Source organism: Lucilia sericata, unplaced genomic scaffold, assembly GCF_015586225.1.
Source record: "Lucilia sericata isolate MDLA Ls3-8-SP2 unplaced genomic scaffold, ASM1558622v1 Contig000033F_arrow, whole genome shotgun sequence".
Classification (NCBI taxonomy): domain Eukaryota; kingdom Metazoa; phylum Arthropoda; class Insecta; order Diptera; family Calliphoridae; genus Lucilia; species Lucilia sericata.
In genome coordinates this window covers 87,942-109,552 of record NW_023994071.1, presented here as the reverse complement: position 1 = coordinate 109,552, position 21,611 = coordinate 87,942, and the positions used below count along the sequence as shown (strand labels likewise).

The window sequence follows — 21,611 nt, the reverse complement described above, 5'->3', positions numbered from 1 at the left end:
ACCAGTATCTCAATGGTCCGGCGCGGGATGTTAGCCCACTCCATTTGTACTCTCGACCAAAGCTCATTAAGATTTCTTGGCGCATTATCGTATTGCGCATGAAGTTTTTTAACAAAGCCCATAAATTTTCAATTGGATTGATTTCCGGGCATTGAGTTGGCCATTACATCGTTTGAAAATTCTGCGCTGAAAGCCAATTCTTGACGATTTTTGCCGTATGCTTCGGATCCCCATCCTGTTGGAGTATAAACTCTGAAATTGGGAAAATTCCACATGAAATTGAGAATTTCCATTTAATAATGAGAAAATTCTAAATGAAATTGTGATTTTCAATATGAAATTGGGAAAATTCCGAATAAAATTGTGAATTTTAATTTCAAATTGGGAAAAATCCAAATGAAATTGAGAATTTCAAATTAATATTGGGAAAATTCCAAATGAAATTAAGAATTTCCATTTCATATTGAGAAAGTTCTAAATGAGATTGGGATTTTCAAGTACAAATTGAGAAAATTCCAAATAAAATTGAGAATTTTCATTTGATATTTAGAAAATTCAAATTGATTTTGAGAATTTCCAATTCATATTAAGAAAATTCCAATTGATTTTGAGAATTTTAATTTCAAATTGAGAAAAGTACAAATTAAATTGAGAATTTCTAATTAAAATAGAGAAAATTCCAATTCAAATTGCGAAATACAATTTGAAATTGGGAAAATTCCAAATGAAATTGAGATAAATTCAATTGAAATTTAGAAATTTTCAAATGAAAATGAGAACCTTTTATGTTACATTACTTTAACTATGTATATAAAAAAAAATTTAAATCCAAGTATGTTGGATTATTTTTTTTTTTTGTCAAGAAGGCTTTTAACTTCATGTCAACAAAAAAAAAAAAAATAATAATTTCTTATTATTAAGTAACTTTCTTAAAAGTGAAAACGGGTAAAATGGAGTTTAAAGATAATTGCGGAATTTGTTTAACAAATATGACCCGCGGTGAAATAAAACGACTAATTCCATGTCGTCACTTATTTCATCAAAAATGTATAACTATGGTAGCAACCAATTGTCCTTTATGCAGAGGAGAAATTGAAGGTAAGTTTTGAAGTCAATTAAAATAAATAATGTTACAAAATCCTATTTTCTTTACAGATTCAGAACATATTATAAAGAAAAAATATAAAAATTATTCGAATACTGATCGCCATCGAATAGTAGATGCAGCAAATAAAGGATTGGATTGGGTTGAACTGGCAGCATCGCTAAGCATTTGCTATAAAACTGCACATAGATGGGAGACGCAAAACAATTCAACATTGTTAAAAAGAGGTGGCAAAAAACCCAGGTCTTTAGACCAAGAAGAAGTAAACGTGATTCTTACTTGGGTAGAAGAAAAACCAGAAATAACACTGCGTGAAATAGCAGAAAAAATTACATCTGAGTTTAACAAACATGTATCACTTACGACTATATCGAATACCCTTCACGGTAAGATGTTTTCAGTTAAAGCCGTTCACGTCCAGCCTATTTCAATGAATTCGGGCCCAATAAAGAGAAACGTGCAGGATACGTTAATAAAATAAATGACTATGTGCGAATGGGGAAACAAATTATCTGGATAGATGAGACCAACTTTAATTTGTTTTGCAGAAGAAAGCACGGTTGGTCTCGTGTTGGTGCCCGAGCCGTAGTTTCAATGCCCACTTCACGCGGCCCTAACATACATTTAATAGGTGCAATTGGTACCGGGGGTATCCTACAAATGGATACTCATAGGGGATCCTTCAATGCCGAAAGTGCAAAAAATTGGGTAAGAGGTATTCTGGATAGATGGGAGGAACTAGGTAATGAGCTATCCGAATTGGTTCTGGTGTGCGACAATGCCCCTTGCCATAGCCGGTTAGAGCAACTATTCCAAAATTCTGCAGCAACACTATTGCGTATGAGTCCATATTCGCCGATGTTGAATCCAATTGAAATAATTTGGTCTAAAATCAAAAGCTAAAATAAATGCATCGAAATCGTCTATAACACCAGGAGATTGTAGTAGAGCTATACAGCACACAACAACGTTTTACCAAACAGCTCTCGAGATATGCCAGTTGGACAGTAGTATATTTGTTTTGTTTTGTTTAATTTGTATATTTATGTTTCATTGTTATTTCCTTACATAGAGAACAATAAAATTTGTTTTTTTACATACATACATCTGCATTCATATTTTTCTACTTTTTTTAATTTTCTTAATTTTATTTCTAAATTTCAATTGAATTTTTCTCAATTTCATTTGGAATTTTCCCAATTTCAAATTGTATTTCCCAATTTGAATTGGAATTTTCTCTATTTTAATTAGAAATTCTCAATTTCATTTGGACTTTTCTCAATTTGAAATTAAAATTCTCAAAATCAATTGGAATTTTCTTAATATGAATTGGAAATTCTCAAAATCAATTTGAATTTTCTAAATATCAAATGAAAATTCTCAATTTTATTTGGAATTTTCTCAATTTGTACTTGAAAAACCCAATTTCATTTAGAACTTTCTCAATATGAAACGGAAATTCTTAATTTCATTTGGAATTTTCTCAATATTAATTTGAAATTCTCAATTTCATTTGGATTTTTCCCAATTTGAAATTAAAATTCTCAATTTTATTCGGAATTTTCTCAATTTCATATTGAAAATCACAATTTCATTTGGGATTTTCTCAATTTAATGGGTAATGTTCCCAATTTCACTTAAAAATTGTGTAGTTATGTACATTCTTTCACGAAATCCGGAATATTGGACTGAAAATGCTCAAATAATCCTCCTTTTTCATTATAGCATCTAATTTTACTAAAGGACCGAGATTCTACCAATGGAAACAAGCCCACACCATCAGACAACCACCCCCACATTTCACCGTTTCTTTTACTTGGTGCTTTTTTAAGCTTTCATTAGGACGGTGCCTGTAATATTTCTTGTCATCAGACTGAAAGAGATTAGTCTTCGTTTCATCGGACCATATAACCCTTTTCCAGTCATCAAAACTCCAATTTTTGTGCTTCTTGCAAAATTTAAGACGATCCTTCACATTTTTTCTGATTTACGGCTGATATTAGGCCAACTATACGAAGAACTCTCCGGGCTGTCCATTCACTTAAGGGCTTATTTATTTTTGGTGCCTGTTAGGATGATAATAAACGCTCCATAGTGTACTTATATTTTTTCTTTTTCGCACTTGTAGCACTCTTCGGTGGCAAATTCCTAACTTCTTGGCAATTTGAGGAGCACAGTAATTATTTTTTGCCATTTCGACCCTTTGGTTTTCCAATAAACTTGATATTTTTCTTATTAAAACTTGAAAATTAAAATCTTTGCAAAAAATTACAAATTTGACACAAAAATGGTAACTGTTTGTTTTGATGATTTCTTCAAAGGTAAATCAAGTAGCAGTACTCAAATTCATTGCTATTTTTAAATTTATTTGTATTGCTAGATTAATTAAATTTAAACGTGCAAAAGTAGATACATTGACTTTTTTAATAAAATTGGCTAAAACTTGAGATAAAGTTTCAATATTCGCGAATTTTCTATTGTTTTATTTTCTTATTCTTCTATTGCTTATTTTAAGTGAAATATCTAATTTTATTTATATTTTCTGGATTTTATTGGGTTTTTAAAATAAACTTGATTGATATGTATCCAGATATGCTCGCCACTGTATATATTTCACTCTAAGTAATCACAGAGCCCTTAAAGATGGTTTAAGCTTTCTTTTGAGCAAAAAAGAATACAACAAAAACGTTAATTTTGAAAAAAATATTGGAAAATTAGGTGCCAAATATTGAAAAAAAAAATTATTCTTGTGTTAAAAAATAATTTTTTTGATAGATTTACACTCGCATCCCATTATGGGATTATAAAGCCCTTCAAGGAAATTGTATAAGCTTTCTTTTAAACGAAAAAAGGCCAATTTTGAAAAAAAATAAAAAAAAAATTTTAATTAAAAAAAAAAATGGAATTAATGAAGAAATAGCTATCTGAACTCCTTTGGACAATTTTTGCTAGGACCAACAGGTGAAAAGTTACATTCATTTGAATAAAACCCTGTATGACCAAAATTTCCAACTTTGACCCCCTCTAAGTCCGGCGGTTCCTGACCGATAAAGCTGAATATTTGTGTCTGAACTACTATCCAATAGTACTAACCATAGTGAAAATTTCGTCAAAATCGATTTTTTGAGTTGGGACACTTGACATGAAATTCCCCATATATAAAAATTAGGTCTGTTCGCGTTCTTGATAATTTGTAACAATTGTTACTGGATTCCGTTCGCGTACTTTTGAACACTTGCTACGAGAGAGTAAGAGAGTGATAAAAATGACAGTTCGTTGATAGAGAATTTTTTGATTTTACTGGATATTTTCCCCCAGTAAAGCCCCCTTCACACGAGCCCACAAGTAATATGATATGTCAAAATTGTGTGTAGAAGAGAACGGATGGGATCGTCTAAACGCAATATGTAATGAAACCATCACACATTGAGAGAAAATACGGATGGAAAATTTGACAGTCGTATGGCTTCTCTTAATTTTTTGAAATGATTCAAAAAACAAACAAGTCGCATTAGATCAGGGATGTATTTTTATGTAAACACATACAAAAAAGTGAAACAGCTGTTTCTATCTTTGTTATTCTTTTATACCAATCGTGTAAACACGAAAAATATAAATCATACGATTTTTATTCTCTTTTTTGTCATACGGATAGAATTTCATTTTATCGTCCGAAGGGCCCTTAAATAATATCCAACATATATTCACAACATATGGTTGATATATGAATATTAGAGTCCGACCGAACTCAAAATTTCGTTCGGGACCGAACACCGAACCCGAACATTTGAAAGTTCGGCCGAACCTGAACTTTGTTCGGTTTTCATAGTTCGGTAAACACGAACTTTTTTCTTAAATGAAAAATTCATTTATGATTGAAAAGTAACAAATTTATAACATTTAAAAACAAAATATGAACATCCGGACAATTTTTGTAACTAATTCCGAATTCCAGAGAGTGATAAGTTTCTAATAACAAACCATTTTTGTGAAATGCATATATCTTAATACTTTTATTTTTGGTTTTTAAACGATTTATTGACAATGATATAATTTTCTGTAAGAGCACGCAGAGAAAAAACATGGTTGTGGTAACGATGTTCTAAGAGCAACATATTATGGTTAAAATTATGATTATAGTCTAAACATATTATCGTTATTGTAACAATTTTAAAATATCATATGATTAAATACCGTCAAAATATTTCATCATGATATTTTTGTATTTATCAAAATATTGTTATACATGATCATATTACATCCCATGTGATCAAAATTTCGTTTTAAATATGTATCGAAATCAAAATGAATTTTATCGAATCAGTAAAATTACAGTTTCTAAATAAAATAAAAAATATATATACATAAATATAAAGATAATATACTTACAATACTTAACACAATTCGCAAATTTCAATTTTTCGATTTTTATGAAATGTTGGTTCATAAAAAAATTTAAGTATAATTTCATAAAAATACTAGTATTTTTACGCCTGTTATGAACGTTTATCATGAATACCAATCAAACTGCAACAATAGTTTAGGTCCTATTGTTCTTTTAAGAGACTGACTGACTTACTAACTGACTGACAGACAGACGTGTCTAGATCGTTTTCGAATAAGGACCTAAAAATGTCAATGTTACAAATGAGTGGCCTCCGGTAGGTTAGTGTTCTAGTCTGGTAGACCGGAGGTGGTGGGTTCGATTCCCACCTGAGGCACTGGTTAAGGAGCGCACAACAGGCCCAATAGAGGCCTAGGTGTATTTCTTCGGATTTGATGTATGCATATACATCCTCCTTTCAGACTAACTAACTAAGTAACTACAAATGAGGTCAAAGATTTATAATCGAAAATACATAATTCAAAAAGTGATAAAATGTTTCTCTTTTCTTAGCTTTTTGATCAGTTTCTGGATAACAGTTTTTCAAATCAGCCGAAAAAACGAACAGTTAAAAAGGCGATTTATTGTATAGCCAGGATGTACGATGACTTCTGTAAACAAATTTTCAACATTTTAAAATCTTTTTGATGATGTAAAAATATGATAAATAAACATTTTCTAAAAAGTTCGTCGTTCGGTCAAAATTTCGTCGAACAACGAACATTGACCGAATCTCACTTTTTACCGAACTCCGAACCCGTACGGTCGGTCGGACACTAGAAATTATCATAAAAACAAGTTTTCCCAAAAAGAAATAATTGTGTAAATAACAAATATATAAATATATGTGACGATTCTTTATAAAATGTTACATTAACGTTCTTTGATATGAATTCAATATTTAACATCAGAGTAAATAATTTTTTAAATATTTTTTTATTTTTAATAAAATGTTATTTATCATTCGTAATTCAGCTCTGGGTGGAGGATGACCGTCGTGCGTCGTTGCCATTATCGCTTGAGGGTAATCAGGCCGTCCTTTTTGCTCTGCCTTCGAGAGTCTTGCGTTTCAAACCGCATTGGCCAATGTGTGACGTCAGATAACTGTACCGAGTTACAGTTTTTCTTGAGGTGCATATTGACCATGTGCAATCGTGTTAACTTAACCTAAGTTTTTAATTTTAATTGGAACATGTGAGCTAGTTTTTTCTAGCTAGAATTGGTGATGGCGTTGTATAATTTTTAATTACTGGCCAAATAAATCTTAGTTTCGGAAACTAAGTAACTTAAAAAACAAACAAACAAAATGTTATTTATAAAGCATCGGCACATATGTGTGTTAACACCAGAGCAGTGTGAACATTTTGGCATTTTTGGAGCTAGATTTAGCATTTTTTATTTTGATTTAGCTGTAAAATTTTTATTTAGCATTTGGCATTTTATTTAGCATTTTTATAAAATATTTTTAGCATTTTTAGCTTTTTTTGCAATTTTAGTTTATAAACAAAAAAAAGACAAATTTTTGCAAAAAAGATTTATATTGGAAATAGGTTTAACTGGAAAAAATCAGAATTAAATGTCTACCCAAACACAAGCAACAAGAAATATGAGAAATGTAATAATTTACACTGTAATTCAAAATAATGCAAAAAGATTCATGAAGATAAATAACTTAAAATTACGCCAATACAAGTGAATAATTTAAAATGTTGTATTCTAAAATATTTTTCTGGAACCCAATGCTTTTTTAAATTCGGGGTGATAGAAATAATTCAAGAGATTTCATATATTTTTACAAATACGTTCAGTACGCTATTTTACAATCTAATACTTTTTGTTTGCTCATGGAATGAAACATATAATTTTGGAAAAGGCTATGTATGACGGTTAATTAACAAATTTTATTTTTTCCTATACGAAATAAAGAGGTTTTAATTTTTATCATCCTTCAGGAGTTCTTGTTAATTTATTGAAAATAAGTATTGAAAAAAATCAATAATATATAATTAAGACTTTCTCATCCTACTTTCTGTTCTTTTTATTTTTACCAAATTTTTAGTAATTTTGTTGTCACGTTTTTTTTTTTAATTAAAAAAAAAACATAAATTTCGAAAATATTATTGACAATTTATTCCAGAATTACAAACTTACGGATTTGAATATATCTTTCAATTCATTTCATACATTCTCATATATATTTTTCCGAAAAAATCTTGGAAGTATGAGTTATAAACCTGACATCTATTCACCGAGATTTAAAATTATTTCAACGGAATTTTCAATATTTTTGTGACATGAAAACCATTTTTAAAGTGTTTTGAGGAAGACAAATAAAATTGTTTATATAAAAAAAGTAAAACTAGAAATATTATACTTTTCCTTCCGAAAACACATATATGTTTTATACCACGAGCAACTAGTGTAATTAATAGAGTTTTAATGTAATTTTTGCATTCAGAAATATTTTAAAGTTAGAGACATTACATATTGCTAAATTTACAAAAATTATGAAATAATTTTTAGCATTTCTGTTTATCTTAATACCACGGAACTTAATTTTTTACCCTACTCCACTATACTACGTTTGAGTATACTAATCGGTTAAGAATCATTTTCTGAATCCATTAAGCCATGTTAGTCTGACCGTCTGGTAGAGGTTGAAATTTTCAAAACAAATAAGCACGTATGCTTTTTGATCCAATGACAAAACCTTTTAAAAATGGTTAACGTCCGTCCTTTATTTTACCTAGCCCCCATACATATACAAATGTATAAAGCCTTTCTCAGAAAATTAGTTTAAATATATCGGAACAAAGGTTCAATTCAACATAAATGCTTTATTACGAAAAATAAATCAAATTTTATACTCATATGGTCAACCACGGCAGAATATACTTTCTTACTTGATATAAATTACAATGAATTTCAGTTACAAATTAATATGAATTGTTCATAAAAACACTTAAAAAATTTTAGCATTTTTTTGGCATTTTAAAATCAATTTAGCATTTTTTCTAGCATTATTTTGGATGGGATTTAGCCGCAACATTTTTTGAGACCTGGTCACACTGCACCAGAGACTGAAAATAACTGGGCCACATAAGGTTTCTCTCAGTGATAAACTGCAAAAACACAATTATAAATGGCAATTAACCTTATAAAAACAAAGTGGACCCGTTATTTTCAGTCTCTGGTTAACACCAAAGTATAACAAGTAGTCCGACTCTCACATATAGGAAATTACTCTCTCACATCTACGAGTTCCGTGTCAAAATTCTCTTGTGAGAAATTTAAACTTGTCAAAACACTCAAAAGTTTACCTTACTTTTTTGATCACTTTTAAGAATCGTACGAAAAATTTCAGCTATCCACAAAAAATCTGTAATTTTTTAAAATAGATTCATCGCACTTTTCACATAAAATATTGTTTAATTTTCTTAAACTGGAAAAAATATATTTTTTTTAATTGACATTTCATTTTTGTTGTTGTTGAATTTTATTTTACAAAGAGAGTTTCAATTTTTGGTATTGAAAATTCAAACAAATTTAAAATTGTAATTTTTTATAAAACGCTGTGTGTTCAGAATGCACCAACACATATACATTTTTGTTACCAACACATCCCAACCCAGCTAACATTTGGAAGATTGTTGGATGACTAATCAGTAAACTGACTCATTTTTGACTCCTTTTGATGACCTAAACGTAATTAATAAGTTGAGCGCTTAAAAAATGATTCTAAAATTATCCCGATATACGATTGAAAACTGATTATTTGAAAAACAATAACAAAATGTATAGCAATCATATATTGATCATCCTGGTGTTTAAAATATGATGGTTTCAAAAACATATTTTGTGATCATATTTCGAGTAGTTGGAAGATCAAAAATTGTTTCTTATGTAATTGTTTTTGTTCGCAATGGAATAGCAACACTTACACTTAAAAATTACTCAAAAACGATTCAAAAATGAGTCGAAACTGATTAGAAAATGGGCTCAGAAAAGATTCTTTTAGAAGAGTTGGCAAAAAATTTTGTGTGGCCTAAAATAAGTTGATATAATTCTCATTTCGTTTATAAAATTAAATGTATAAGTATTTCAATTTGAGTGATATTTATAAAGTCGATTTTCTATCAAGGAAATTGAAATTATATTATGCTTTAATTATAATAATTTTATATGTTTAATGATCTTCTACGGAAGATAGTTGGGTGACTAATCACTAAACTAAGTCTAAATAATACCAATTAAGGAAGTTCAAAAAGCATTTTCTGTTGTATTGTATTTGTCTGTAACAAACATAAAAATTGCTCAGAAATGACTCAAAAATTACTATAATGATGATTCAAAAATAATTCTAAAATGACCAGTAAGTCGGCTCATTAATGACTCAAAAAAGATTAAAAAATGAGTCAGAACTGATCAGAAGTGGGGCTCATAAAAGACTCGTTTAGAAGAGTCGCGGGTAGGGTACCATTTTCTCCCGACGAATGTATCATTTATGATCAGAAAATGAGCGCATATATGATCATTTTAATCGTGCAGAAGAGTCATAAATGCCTCGAATGTGATCAAAAATTATCATATATGCGTTCATTTTCGGATCATAAATGATACATTCGTCGGGAGAAAATGCCGACTCTTCTAAGCGAGTCTTTTATGAGCACCACTTCTGATCAGTTCTGACTCATTTTTTAATCTTTGTTGAGTCATTAATAAGCCGACTTACTGTTCGTTTTAGAATTATTTTCGAATCATATTATAGTAATTTTTGAGTCTTTTCTGAGTAATTTTTATGTTTGTTACAGACAAATACATTACAACAGGAAACGCTTTTTGAACTTGCGACTGCACGAAATGTAACTACAAAATAAATTTATAAACAATCAAATTGCGAACACCTGAAAGACCTATTTGTGATTGCTTTACATTTTGTTATTGGTTTTTAAATAAATCAGATTTTAAACATTAATTGGAATTATTTAGACTTAGTTTACTGATTAGTCACCCAACTATCTTCCGAAGATCATTAAACATATAAAATTATTATAATTAAACATAATATAATTTCAATTTCCTTGACAGAAAATCGACTTTATAAATATCTCTCAAATTGAAATACTTATACATTTAATTTTATAAACGAAATGAGAATTATATCAACTTATTTTAGGCCACACAAAATTTTTTGCCAACTCTTCTAAAAGAGTCTTTTCTGAGCCCCTTTTCTAATCAGTTTCGACTCATTTATGAGTCATTTTTAAGTGCAAGTGTTGCTATTCCATTGCAAACAAAAACAATTACATAAGAAACAATTTTTGATCTTCCAACTGCTCGAAATATGATCACAAAATAAGTTTTTGAAACCATCATATTTTAAACACCAGGATGATCAATTTATGATTGCTATACATTTTGTTATTGTTTTTCAAATATTCAGTTTTCAATATATATCGGGATCATTTTCGAGTCATTTTTTAAGCGCTCAACTTATTAATCACTTTCAGGTCATCAAAAGGAGTAAAAAATTACTCAGTTTACTGATTAATCATCCGACAACTTTCAAATGCTAGCTGGGTAGGTACTTTTTCACTAACACATGCTTAGAGTCGGACTACTTGTTATACTTTGGTTAACACACTTTATCTAAAATTAGGGCATACATACATAAAATTTAATTGAACATGAGATCAGTGTAGAATTTCTAGACATTTCAAGCACTAATTAAAAATTAGCAGATTGAAAGTCATACAATTTTCTAGCATTAGAATAGTTGGAGAAAAATTATTTAACCCTTTCCGTGGTTTTGTCGAATATATTCGAAATTACAATAGACTCTGTTTTTAAGCAGTTTTTGGGTATAATATTTAACTTTAGTTTTAATTTTTTTCTTTTAGATGAAAATGAAGACTTTATTATATTTATAATTGAGATTTTGAAAGATCTTCCGTATTTTAAAAGTATTTAAAAATCAGATTTTAAGAAATTGTCACTTATGACTACTTTTTAAAAAGTGCTTTTTAACAACGTTTAAAAAACAGCTTCATTTAATGGCCAAAAAAAAATGTATTTTAGGAGATCGGACTATGCAGATTTAAATTGTGTTGTATTGAAAGAAGTTTACGAAGACATTTTACAAAAAAAAAAATCATAAAAAATATTGGTGATACTTTTTTGAGACTATTTTTCAAATGTCGAATATATTCGACATTTAACTTTGACCTTCTATAACTCACTAGAAAAACTCAAATTCAAAAAATATTATTTTTCCCGGATTCAGCATACTCAAATTATCTTAAATATAAGTTTTCAAGTTTTTTTTCTAGACATAAATTTTTTTTGTTACCCTGAAAGGGTTAATAGAACAAATTAATAATATTAAGGGACACAAGTGCTGTTTTAGAGACAACAACCACTGCCGGATTTTTCTTAAGGTTTTCTGCATATGATAATTTTGTTAACCGAAAACTTAAAAAATGGATAAAATGGTATGTGGTCAAAATCTATTTAATTTATTTGTACACGCCTGTATTTATTATTATCTAATTATACACTAGACATGTATAAAAAGATGAAATAGCCATATAAATTGTATTGCATACTCAGGTATTGATGTACGTAATTTTGCTCGGGTATAGACAAAACGGTTAAAATGGGAAATATTTTGTAAATTACAGTTAATTTAGGGGAAACACTAATCTGACAACACTTAATTAGGTACGGCAATGCCATATTCTAATTGAACTGGCAACAATGGCTGTAAAGTATACTTTGAGCAATGTTGTCAATTAAATAGTTATTATACTATACAAAGAAGGCCTTAAATGATTTCAACTCTGGCGCTAATTCAACCCTAATCTGTCCATTTTAATTTAAATATACAGTTTTCCAATTCAGTTGTATTTGTGATTTCAGGGTATATTGTTCGTTTCATATTGTTGGTCTTCGAAAGTTGCATTATTTTTTGTTTGGTGTATTTGCAAGTATATAAGGATAAAACGTTTTATGTATACATAGTGCAGTGCTGAGTGTTGAACATCTTGTAGTGTACATAGTGATTTAGTTGTGCTTTCATTGGAAATTTATTAAAAATATTGAAAAAGTTTGTACCGTAGAGTGCAGCATATTTTTTTGATTTAAAGAAAACATTTGAAAATCACAATGTCCGAAGTTGCTAATAATCCAGTGGCGGAAAATAAGGCGGAAGAGGCTCAGCCAATGGATAATGCAGCAGGTGAAGAAAAAATAGAAAATACTGAGAATGCTGGAGAAAATTGTGCTAACGCCCAGGAGAATTCTGCACCAGAAAAACCTCTATCAACTTCCGAAGACACAAAGAAAGAAAATGAAAACTCTGCCTCGACAAACAAATCGGAGACTTCAGCTAAATATAGTGTACATAAGACAAACTTTGAAAAGGATATAATCTATTTGTACCAGTTTTCAAGAACTCCACTTTTGCCATCTTTATCTCCATATTGCCTTAAAGTGGAAACTTGGCTGCGCCTAGCCGGATTGAAATATGAGGTATGTATGTAAAACAGACAAGATTATATATAAACATTTGGTCGCCATGTTGATTTTTCCCACTATACACCTCCCTTTTTTGTTTGCTTTGTGTATGCTTCCTTTTGAAGAATGTATTTCCAGTAAACTTTCCAGTATATGCTACTTAAGCCGCTGCTATTTCATTTCAAGTTTTTATTGCAGTAATGTAAAAAATCTGTGTATATCATATTCGTACCAGGGATGGCATAATTGATATGATCGTACTTTTATGATACAATTTGATATTCAAAATACTGTGATACTATCGAGACTTACACAGATGTTATAAATTAATATATTTATGTTTGGTGTTCATGCTTTTATTCAATTTAATATTCAATAAAATAAAAATAAAATTTTGAGGTATAATAATTGGAATTGACTTTAATATTAACAATATCAAAATATACACTTTGAAAGGGATTTTTTGCATTATATTTTGTGAATTACCAATGCTGTTTGTTGAATCAGAATGTACCTATTTATTTTTATCTCGATTGACATTATTTTTGTCAAGAGAGTTATCGAATCTGCCCGACAGAAAATTTTCCGTTTGGTTTACTTAAGTTGCTTACAATTTGATTTATTGTATAAAAACCCTGGATGGTTAGTTTAAATGTTGTAATAATAGTTGTTTGCATCTTATAATTCTATACAGGAACAGAACATTAAAATATAGAAAATTTAAGTATGTTGTAATTTAATCAACATAAAATATTTATTTGAAAAATATTTTTTGTAGCATACCTATGTGCAAAATTCTTTCAATGTATTAAATACGTTTTATGCAAGATTTATTACATAAATTTAGGATCTTAATGAATTGTAAAAGAATTTTTAGACACCAAGGTCTCTTATTTTTCTTACTAGATAGGTATAATGCTTAGAAAGTAGAAGCACATAATTTTCCACACACATGTAGATATATTACAGAAATAGTATAATTTACGCACAATATCGCAAACCAAGTATATCAGTTGGTGTATCATTTTAAAGCGGTCATACCCTATGCCTGTATGTGCGTAAGATTGTAAGCTCAGTTCATATTAGATACGTCCCAATGCCTATATAGATGTACATATAAAGATTTAGCGGATCGGGAAATGCTTCTAACTGGTTTGGTTAATTTTGAGGTGGGCGAGGACTATGCTAATAACCTCCCCATTACCATGGTTTTGTATATTAAAAATTCCAAATATAAGTACACTTTAATACAAAGAAAATATCATCCTGGCTGTAGAGGTGAAATGTTTATCTTAATTTTTTAGTTATAATACGCTTGAGAATCAAAAAGTATATTCCGAAATTTTTTTGATACTGAAAAAATATAATTTCCATCCCTGATTCATACATATCTATATATACAGATATGTACATACAAACATTTATACGTTTGGGTACATACATACATTTCTCTATATGCATGTAAATAAGTGCTTATGACTATCAATACATTGGTCCTAGTTTCAATACATGTAAATTTAATACATCTTGCGATTGAAGTGCATTTAAAATCTACTTTTCAATTAATACCTATTTGATTTATGTAGTTGGAATAGTAACTTATTCTCAGATTGGAATATTTGAGAGAAATATATTGAATCTAGACAAATTGGGACATTGGACGTAAGTGCTAAATGTGATTCCTTTTTTATATTTTTGTTAAATTGTGATGTATATTATTTACAAATTATAATATAACCATTCTGTATGTATATATTAATTTAAAAAAGATGTTCCATAAAAAATTCCATTGGAAAATCTGTTATCTACACTGGTAGACAGGTCATACATACATATGTATGTATGTACCATATTCTCTTATGTTTATTGCAAGAAATTAAAGTTGGAATTTAATTGTTTGTGTGTATTGTAAAATAATGTAATACAAATTAAAAAGTTTGGGTGTGGATCTGTGATGGAAAATTGATATAAAAAACGCACGAAAATGGTACAATTCTGTTTATAATAAGTACCAAATGATTTCTGTGCTTATGATAATTAAAACTAACTATGAAATATTAGAAATTTAATAAATTAAATATTGTTCGACAACAAAGTACAATTTAAATAAATTTTTAATAGGTATTAAAATTAAATTTAAAATTGGAACTGCCGAATAAGATATTTTCTATGAACATTTTTGAAAGATGTAACTACAAACTAAGGCAGATCGAGAAGAATTATACCTACCTATAACAAATATTTAATGCACTTTACCTAGTATGTATATTTTAATGGATCTTGGGACTAGTATGTACTGTAAAGAAGTATTGGATAAGAAAGTACTCAGAAAATCCCATAAAATGTTGTGATTTCCATCCCTGGTGTATATTGCCATTTGTTTCTTTGTTTAGATTCTCTTTAAATATAATAAGAGTTTACTGCGCAGTGGAAGAGAAAAGAAAAAATTATGTTTGCATTTTCATATGCATAAATTCAGAGTATCGTATACCCACATATGTACATACATATTTCAGCTCTAAATAATGTTCTTTCGTAATCTATTATAATTAATTGCATACAGCAAAAGTATGTAATCAAAAATCCCTTTGTATTCTTCCATAAAAATTAAGTTAGACTACATAATAAGTAATTCTTAGTTGAAAGGGACCCCACCCTATTTTAAGTTATTCCTTCTGGAACAAAAATAACCACTCCCTTTGAGAATCAAAAAGCAACACGTTGTGGCTGTACAGTAACTAGCAAATTAAAATAAAAAATAATAAAAATTATTATAATGAAAAATAATAAAGTAACATGTACAGTAACGACCAAATTAATAAAAAAATAATAAAAATAAAAAAATGTCTAATACGCTGTAAGCATTGTAAGTAGGGTTGCCAGATTCCGATTCGCAAAAAGCTGGACACTGGGCTTTAAAAAGCTGGACAAAACAAAAAAAGCTGGACATAAAAAATACTGAGAAAATGCTAATTTTGGTTTTGTGTAAATAATTTCACAGTGATACACCAAAAAAATGCAGGGGTTCTCATATACCAATTCCGTATTGTTATAGTCCACAGAGTACGAATATATTTTTAGTTTTCCCCAATCACTTCGTTAACTTAGTTTTTTAGAGCAAAAGATGTGAAAAAGCTCCATTTTTGAAGTTTTAAATTTTAAAAATCATAAGTACGTAAGCTGTACGTAAAGAAATTGACTATCGCTCGCAATAATAGGTCTTTTCGCGTACTTTCCTGTAAGAAATATACAGTAACTTTATGATAGAGAGTAATTTTTAATTTACTCTCAATCAAAAAAAAATATCCAAAAAAATACGCGAAATCCAATTTTTTGTTTATAAACAAAGATTGGTAATGCCCTTTTGCTGAAATCTCAATAGCTAACAAAACACTAAAAAACAAATAATTGTAACTTTGATTTTTCCTATAAATAAATGGATATTTAAAGTTAACAAAACATGTAGTATCATTAAAAATATATTATTGTTTTAAAACTTCATGATACAAACATATTATTAAAATAAAAATTTACACAAAATCGCTAAGAGAAAGAAAAACTAAATTGTTTTAAAAACGCTAGATTGACAATATTTGTTATGATTTTTCATGACAAATAAACTCTTTTAAAAACTAATTTATAATAAATAAAATTAAAATAAATCTAATTACAAATAATTTTTTAATATTCGTGTGCTATTAATTTATATATTTCTTTCAAAAAATTTAAAATTTACCAAATTTTTGATTTCTCAAACATATGTTGTGAATATATGTTGGATATTTTTTACTGGGGAAAAAATATCCAGTAAAATCAAAAAATTCTCTATCAACGAACTGTAATTTTTACCGCTCTCTTACTCTCTCGTTGCAAGTTTTCGAAAGTACGCGAACGGAATCCAATAACAATTGTTGCAAATTGTTACAAATTATCGAGTACGCGTACGACCTAATATTTATTACGACATCAGCTGTTCAAGTGTTGAGACATGATGATAGAAAAGGGAAATCATAACTTAGTTGTATAAAAAATGTACAATCAGTGTTGGCTAACATGATTTGACAAAGATAACATAAAAATTATTGCAGTGTACTAAAAATATTTTATTTAGCTGGACAAATTAAATTTTAGCTTGAAACTGGACAAGCATCAAAAAAGCTGGACAATCCAGCCAAGTCCAGCCAGGCTGGCAACCCTAATTGTAAGTCAGCACACACTTTTTTCATATCGCTCATTTACAACAAGACTGGTATAACTGGCTTTTTAACTATTACAAAATATTGGCATTTAAAAGCATTTCATATAATTTTATCTATATTCAAAAATGTTCTGCAAAAATTATTATTGGAGTACATTATATTTTAAGAACATCTATATATTTGCCACGTCATATATTTTCCACTTTTTTAAATTTTTGTTTTATATTTTTTCTTCTTCTATTGCCACTTTCCTCAAGTGTTTATATTTCCTAATTGGAATTTTTTAACTTTCAGTTTCCTAAGTTATTGGCGGTAAGATTCAGATGTTTATTTTGTTGGTAAATCAACCACGCTTATATACTAGATTGTATACTTAACAAGGTACCAACACTTGAGAGCAACCGCATGATTGTAAATTTTTTTTATATGGAGATTCACAAACTTGCGGTTTAAGTCTGTATAAAAGTCTATGTATAAAATATTGTAAACAACGATCAGCTGGGCTAGCAATGTCACCTTGTATTCAGTACACCCTGCAACGAAATCCTCCTTTAAAAAAAAAATATGTTATAGTTAATGATATTGCCACGCTGATTCTATGCCTGCTTTCCATTTCTTCCCATCACACAGTGGGGCAGAAAGACATTTTTTTTAATAAATCTCACATTTCTAAACGCCTATTAGTATAGCCGGAGTATTCGAGTTTAAGTTATGAAAATGGATCCCTCAAATGCTCCAGGGGCGGCACTATGGGGCTCAAAGTAGGGCAACTTCGACGTGTAAAAATTTTAAACGCGTGCATTTTTTGGTTTCCCCTCCGATATCAACGATTTTTTATTTTAGAAAAGCGCTCACCTAGGTCTTAATAATTTCTGAGTTATAGGCATTTGAAAATTGAAATTTAAAAATTTTGCCATACCTTGATCCACTATTTTCAAATATATGACGTAATTTGAACCGAATGGATTAAATTTTTTGTCTTAGTTTGACAACTAAATTCCAAAAACATTTGAAGGCAATAGCCAAAGAATAATACTGAAACTATAAAAAATAAAGGAAACAAAGAACAAAACAGTACCAATTCCAAATAATGAAGAAAATATACAACATTTCTTAAAAATTAAACTTAATATTTCATCATGTATAAAGGATTTGAACAATACTTTATAAATCCGAACCGGAATTGGTAAAAGATCAGTAGTTGTACTTTGTTGATCACTTTTTTTGGATGTATGTAGACCAACATTTTCCTCAAAATCATTTTTGCAAAGAAAAATTTAAGAATTTTGAAACCGCACTAATTCAAATTCGCATGAAATAAATTCGCATAAAATGAGGTCTGAGTGTATATGTATATGGATTATATACGAATCACATATGGACCATATATATTCATATACATATGTTCATATCCGAAAAATGGCGATATATGATCATGTCATATATGTACACACAGTATATGAAATTATATATGAAAAAATGTTCCTTATATAGATATGTATGGAAATATATGAAAATATATGCTTCATATACGTATAAATCCATATATGATCTATACATAATCTTTTTTAGCTGGATAGATTCTGTTTTATTAAAAACAAACTTTCTTTAAAAACATATAACAATTTTATGTTTTTCTGAAATGTATCCTTATGGGAAAAACCTTGGTGTAAAAAATATGTCCTATTTATGAATGCCTTGCTCCAACGTCCTTCCAGGGATTCTCTCACCCTACTACTCCCAAGTGTCCTGGTACCCATATGATGTAGACCTTACTTCAGGGAGAGTATTAAGTTAAAGCTTTCTTACAATCCAATACAGTCTTAGATTTAATTCTATCGCCCTAATTGCCATCTGTCTGTCGGTGAATATATTAAGGGCCGTGGGCGCCATATTTATTCTAAACCAATTTACACATTCCGTAATTGCTTCGACTTCTGCCTGGAAGCTTGTGTATAACACCGGATTCCTATGAATGAATGACTTGATTGGCCATACAAAATTGCAGCTACGAATTACACAAGCTGTACGTAATTCAATTTGAATTACGTACGAATTACGAATGAATGAGTGTCATCTCTAATTTTTATCGGGTATTTATCATAATTGGCTGTTTGCTTTCATTGGTTGGAGACAAATAAAAAATAAAATCACAAAAAATAGAAATATGTGAATAGAAAATATAAATTAAATAACATTTTTAATTTATGTTTTTAATAAAATACATACATACATATGGGCATTTCCATAATGTTGAACATATTTACAGCTTGATTACAATTGGAACCACAACCGCGGACATCGACCGGTCCTTTCGATTAAACTTTATTAACGATCTCATGAAAAATAAAGTCAATTCATTGAATATAACCGATTTACTCAAACTAAATAATTCTGTGATATTTAAGTCTATTTACGAATTTTTTAAAAACATAAATATTAAAATATAATAACGTCTGTGATAATCAAAAGTCTACTTGGTTTTAAGCCTATATATACATATATAGTTTTATATTATACATATTATATTATAAATACGTTCTAGTTAAATTAATTTTTATATACCTTTTTACGAAGGCTCGAATGTTTTTTTTTTTTTTTATTTTATTTATCTATAAATTTGACATTTCGTTAAATGATATTTGTATTAAATTGCTGTTAACTGTTCTTCTCACGGTAGCGTTAGTAGTGCCGCGTCGTTCTATTTAATAACTATAATTTTATAACGTTTTTTGAAAGAAGAAAAAAAAGAGAAGGGAAGAAAGAAAAAAGGAAAATAAAGAACCGCAAAGGAAGAAGGAAATAAAAAAGGGAGAAAGAGTAAAAATAATAAAAATGAATGAAAATATCTATTTACACCAAACACTTTAGTAAATACCACAATAAAAACACATGTTTCGGTAGTCTTTTCCAATGATTGACAATGTTACTGAGAGTAACAGCAACAGAAGAAGAAGGAACCACAACCGCTGTCGGCAATGAGTTTTCATACATTTTTCATGGAGAGCAAAATATCGCCTTGTGGTTGGCGATATTGTGGTTGAGCAGTGTTGCCAGAAAATGAATTTCAAAATATGCTAAAACTTAAAAAACTAAGTGCTAAAATGTTCTACAGAAGAAAAAAAGTGCGAAAATTTTTTAATATAACAAAACAATATAAATAATTGTTTTTTCTAGTTTTTATTAAAATACTGGGCATGACTCCAATATTTCTGGTACTATATCTCCATCGTTATCTTCATTTTGACATTTTTCAAATGATTTTATTTCATTTGCAATATAATTAGTTATATATTCATAAACAACATTTTATTTTGTAAAAGATTTTTAATACTAAATTTCCATACAAAATTTGATTAAGGCCACTTGGCAGCATGCATTTCGAATCAATTCTTTTCGAATTTGTATTATTGAACATAGAAATTCAGTTTAAATACGATTTCGAATTTTATTTTTAATTATAGCTATTCAAATAAAAAGTCTTTCAACTTCGGCATTAGAAAAAGGTGAAACGAGTAATGACAATAAAAAAAAACAATTCATTAAATGCATTTTCACCGATAAAATTTTCAAACTTATATACTTGAATTTAAAAAGACATTGTATCAGTTTTTTCATTAAAAAGTTGTTTTTTTAATATCCAACCACTGATTTTCAATTTTTATTTTTATCAGTTAAACTATAGTTAATTTATAACAGAAAACATAGAAATATTTTTTAATTTTGTTTATCAAGCAAATAATGCTAAAATGCATTTAGCATAATTTTAAAAAACTTCAATGCATTTTTACGATGCAAAAGTGCAAAATCTAGCACTGAAAGTGCTAAAATGGCAACACTGTAGTTGAGATAGATTATATTTTATTTTTATTGCACTCTCTGGCGATCCTCTCATTTTTCTCTTATTTTCATGTTGTAGCGTTGCCATATGTTCATAATATTTTGCTAAAAATCTTGCAAATAGGGTTGTTATAATGCGAATTTTTCGCTATGTGTTATTATTAGACTTGGTCCACACTAGGAAATTTTTGTTGAGAAACTTTTTCTTAATTCTCTTTTGAAGTTTCCTTAATGTCCACATATGAAAACTTTTGTTTCAGAAACTACGTATTAATTGCATTGATTTGTTGTTGTACGAATGAGAAGAATAACAAAACAAAACAAGTTTCCGGGTACGGGAAACTCCGTACCGCGAGAGAGATGAATGATATTCTTTCTCTTTCTCTCTCAATGATACGCTAATGTAAAATTCATAGGTTTTTCACCCGAATTTGAATCACTTCGGGTTACTAGTTGTGATGAAAATACTACATCTTTTTCCACACTTTTTTTGCTGGGATATCCTTTGTGGATCACGACACATTACATTTTGTTCCACTACTTTGTTGCATATAGTTTTTTTTCCAAA

General features: G+C 29.0%; 2 protein-coding genes across 4 annotated transcripts in view; one reads left to right on the top strand and one right to left on the bottom strand.

Annotated features, from left to right (window-relative positions):
- Window positions 1-21,611, bottom strand: part of LOC119612092 (disco-interacting protein 2) — a 291,223-nt gene that overhangs the window by 268,561 nt on the left and 1,051 nt on the right. The window lies entirely within an intron of this gene.
- LOC119612114 (failed axon connections) overlaps window positions 12,357-21,611 on the top strand; it is a 35,761-nt gene continuing 26,506 nt past the window's right edge. Inside the window, exon 1 of one of the 2 annotated variants that reach the window (XM_037967850.1) lies at window positions 12,357-13,019. In XM_037967850.1, the coding sequence (XP_037823778.1) occupies window positions 12,654-13,019 (366 nt within the window). In that variant the 5' untranslated portion in view covers window positions 12,357-12,653. The remainder of the gene's footprint in view (window positions 13,020-21,611) is intronic. The other variant, XM_037967858.1, reaches the window with a different exon arrangement.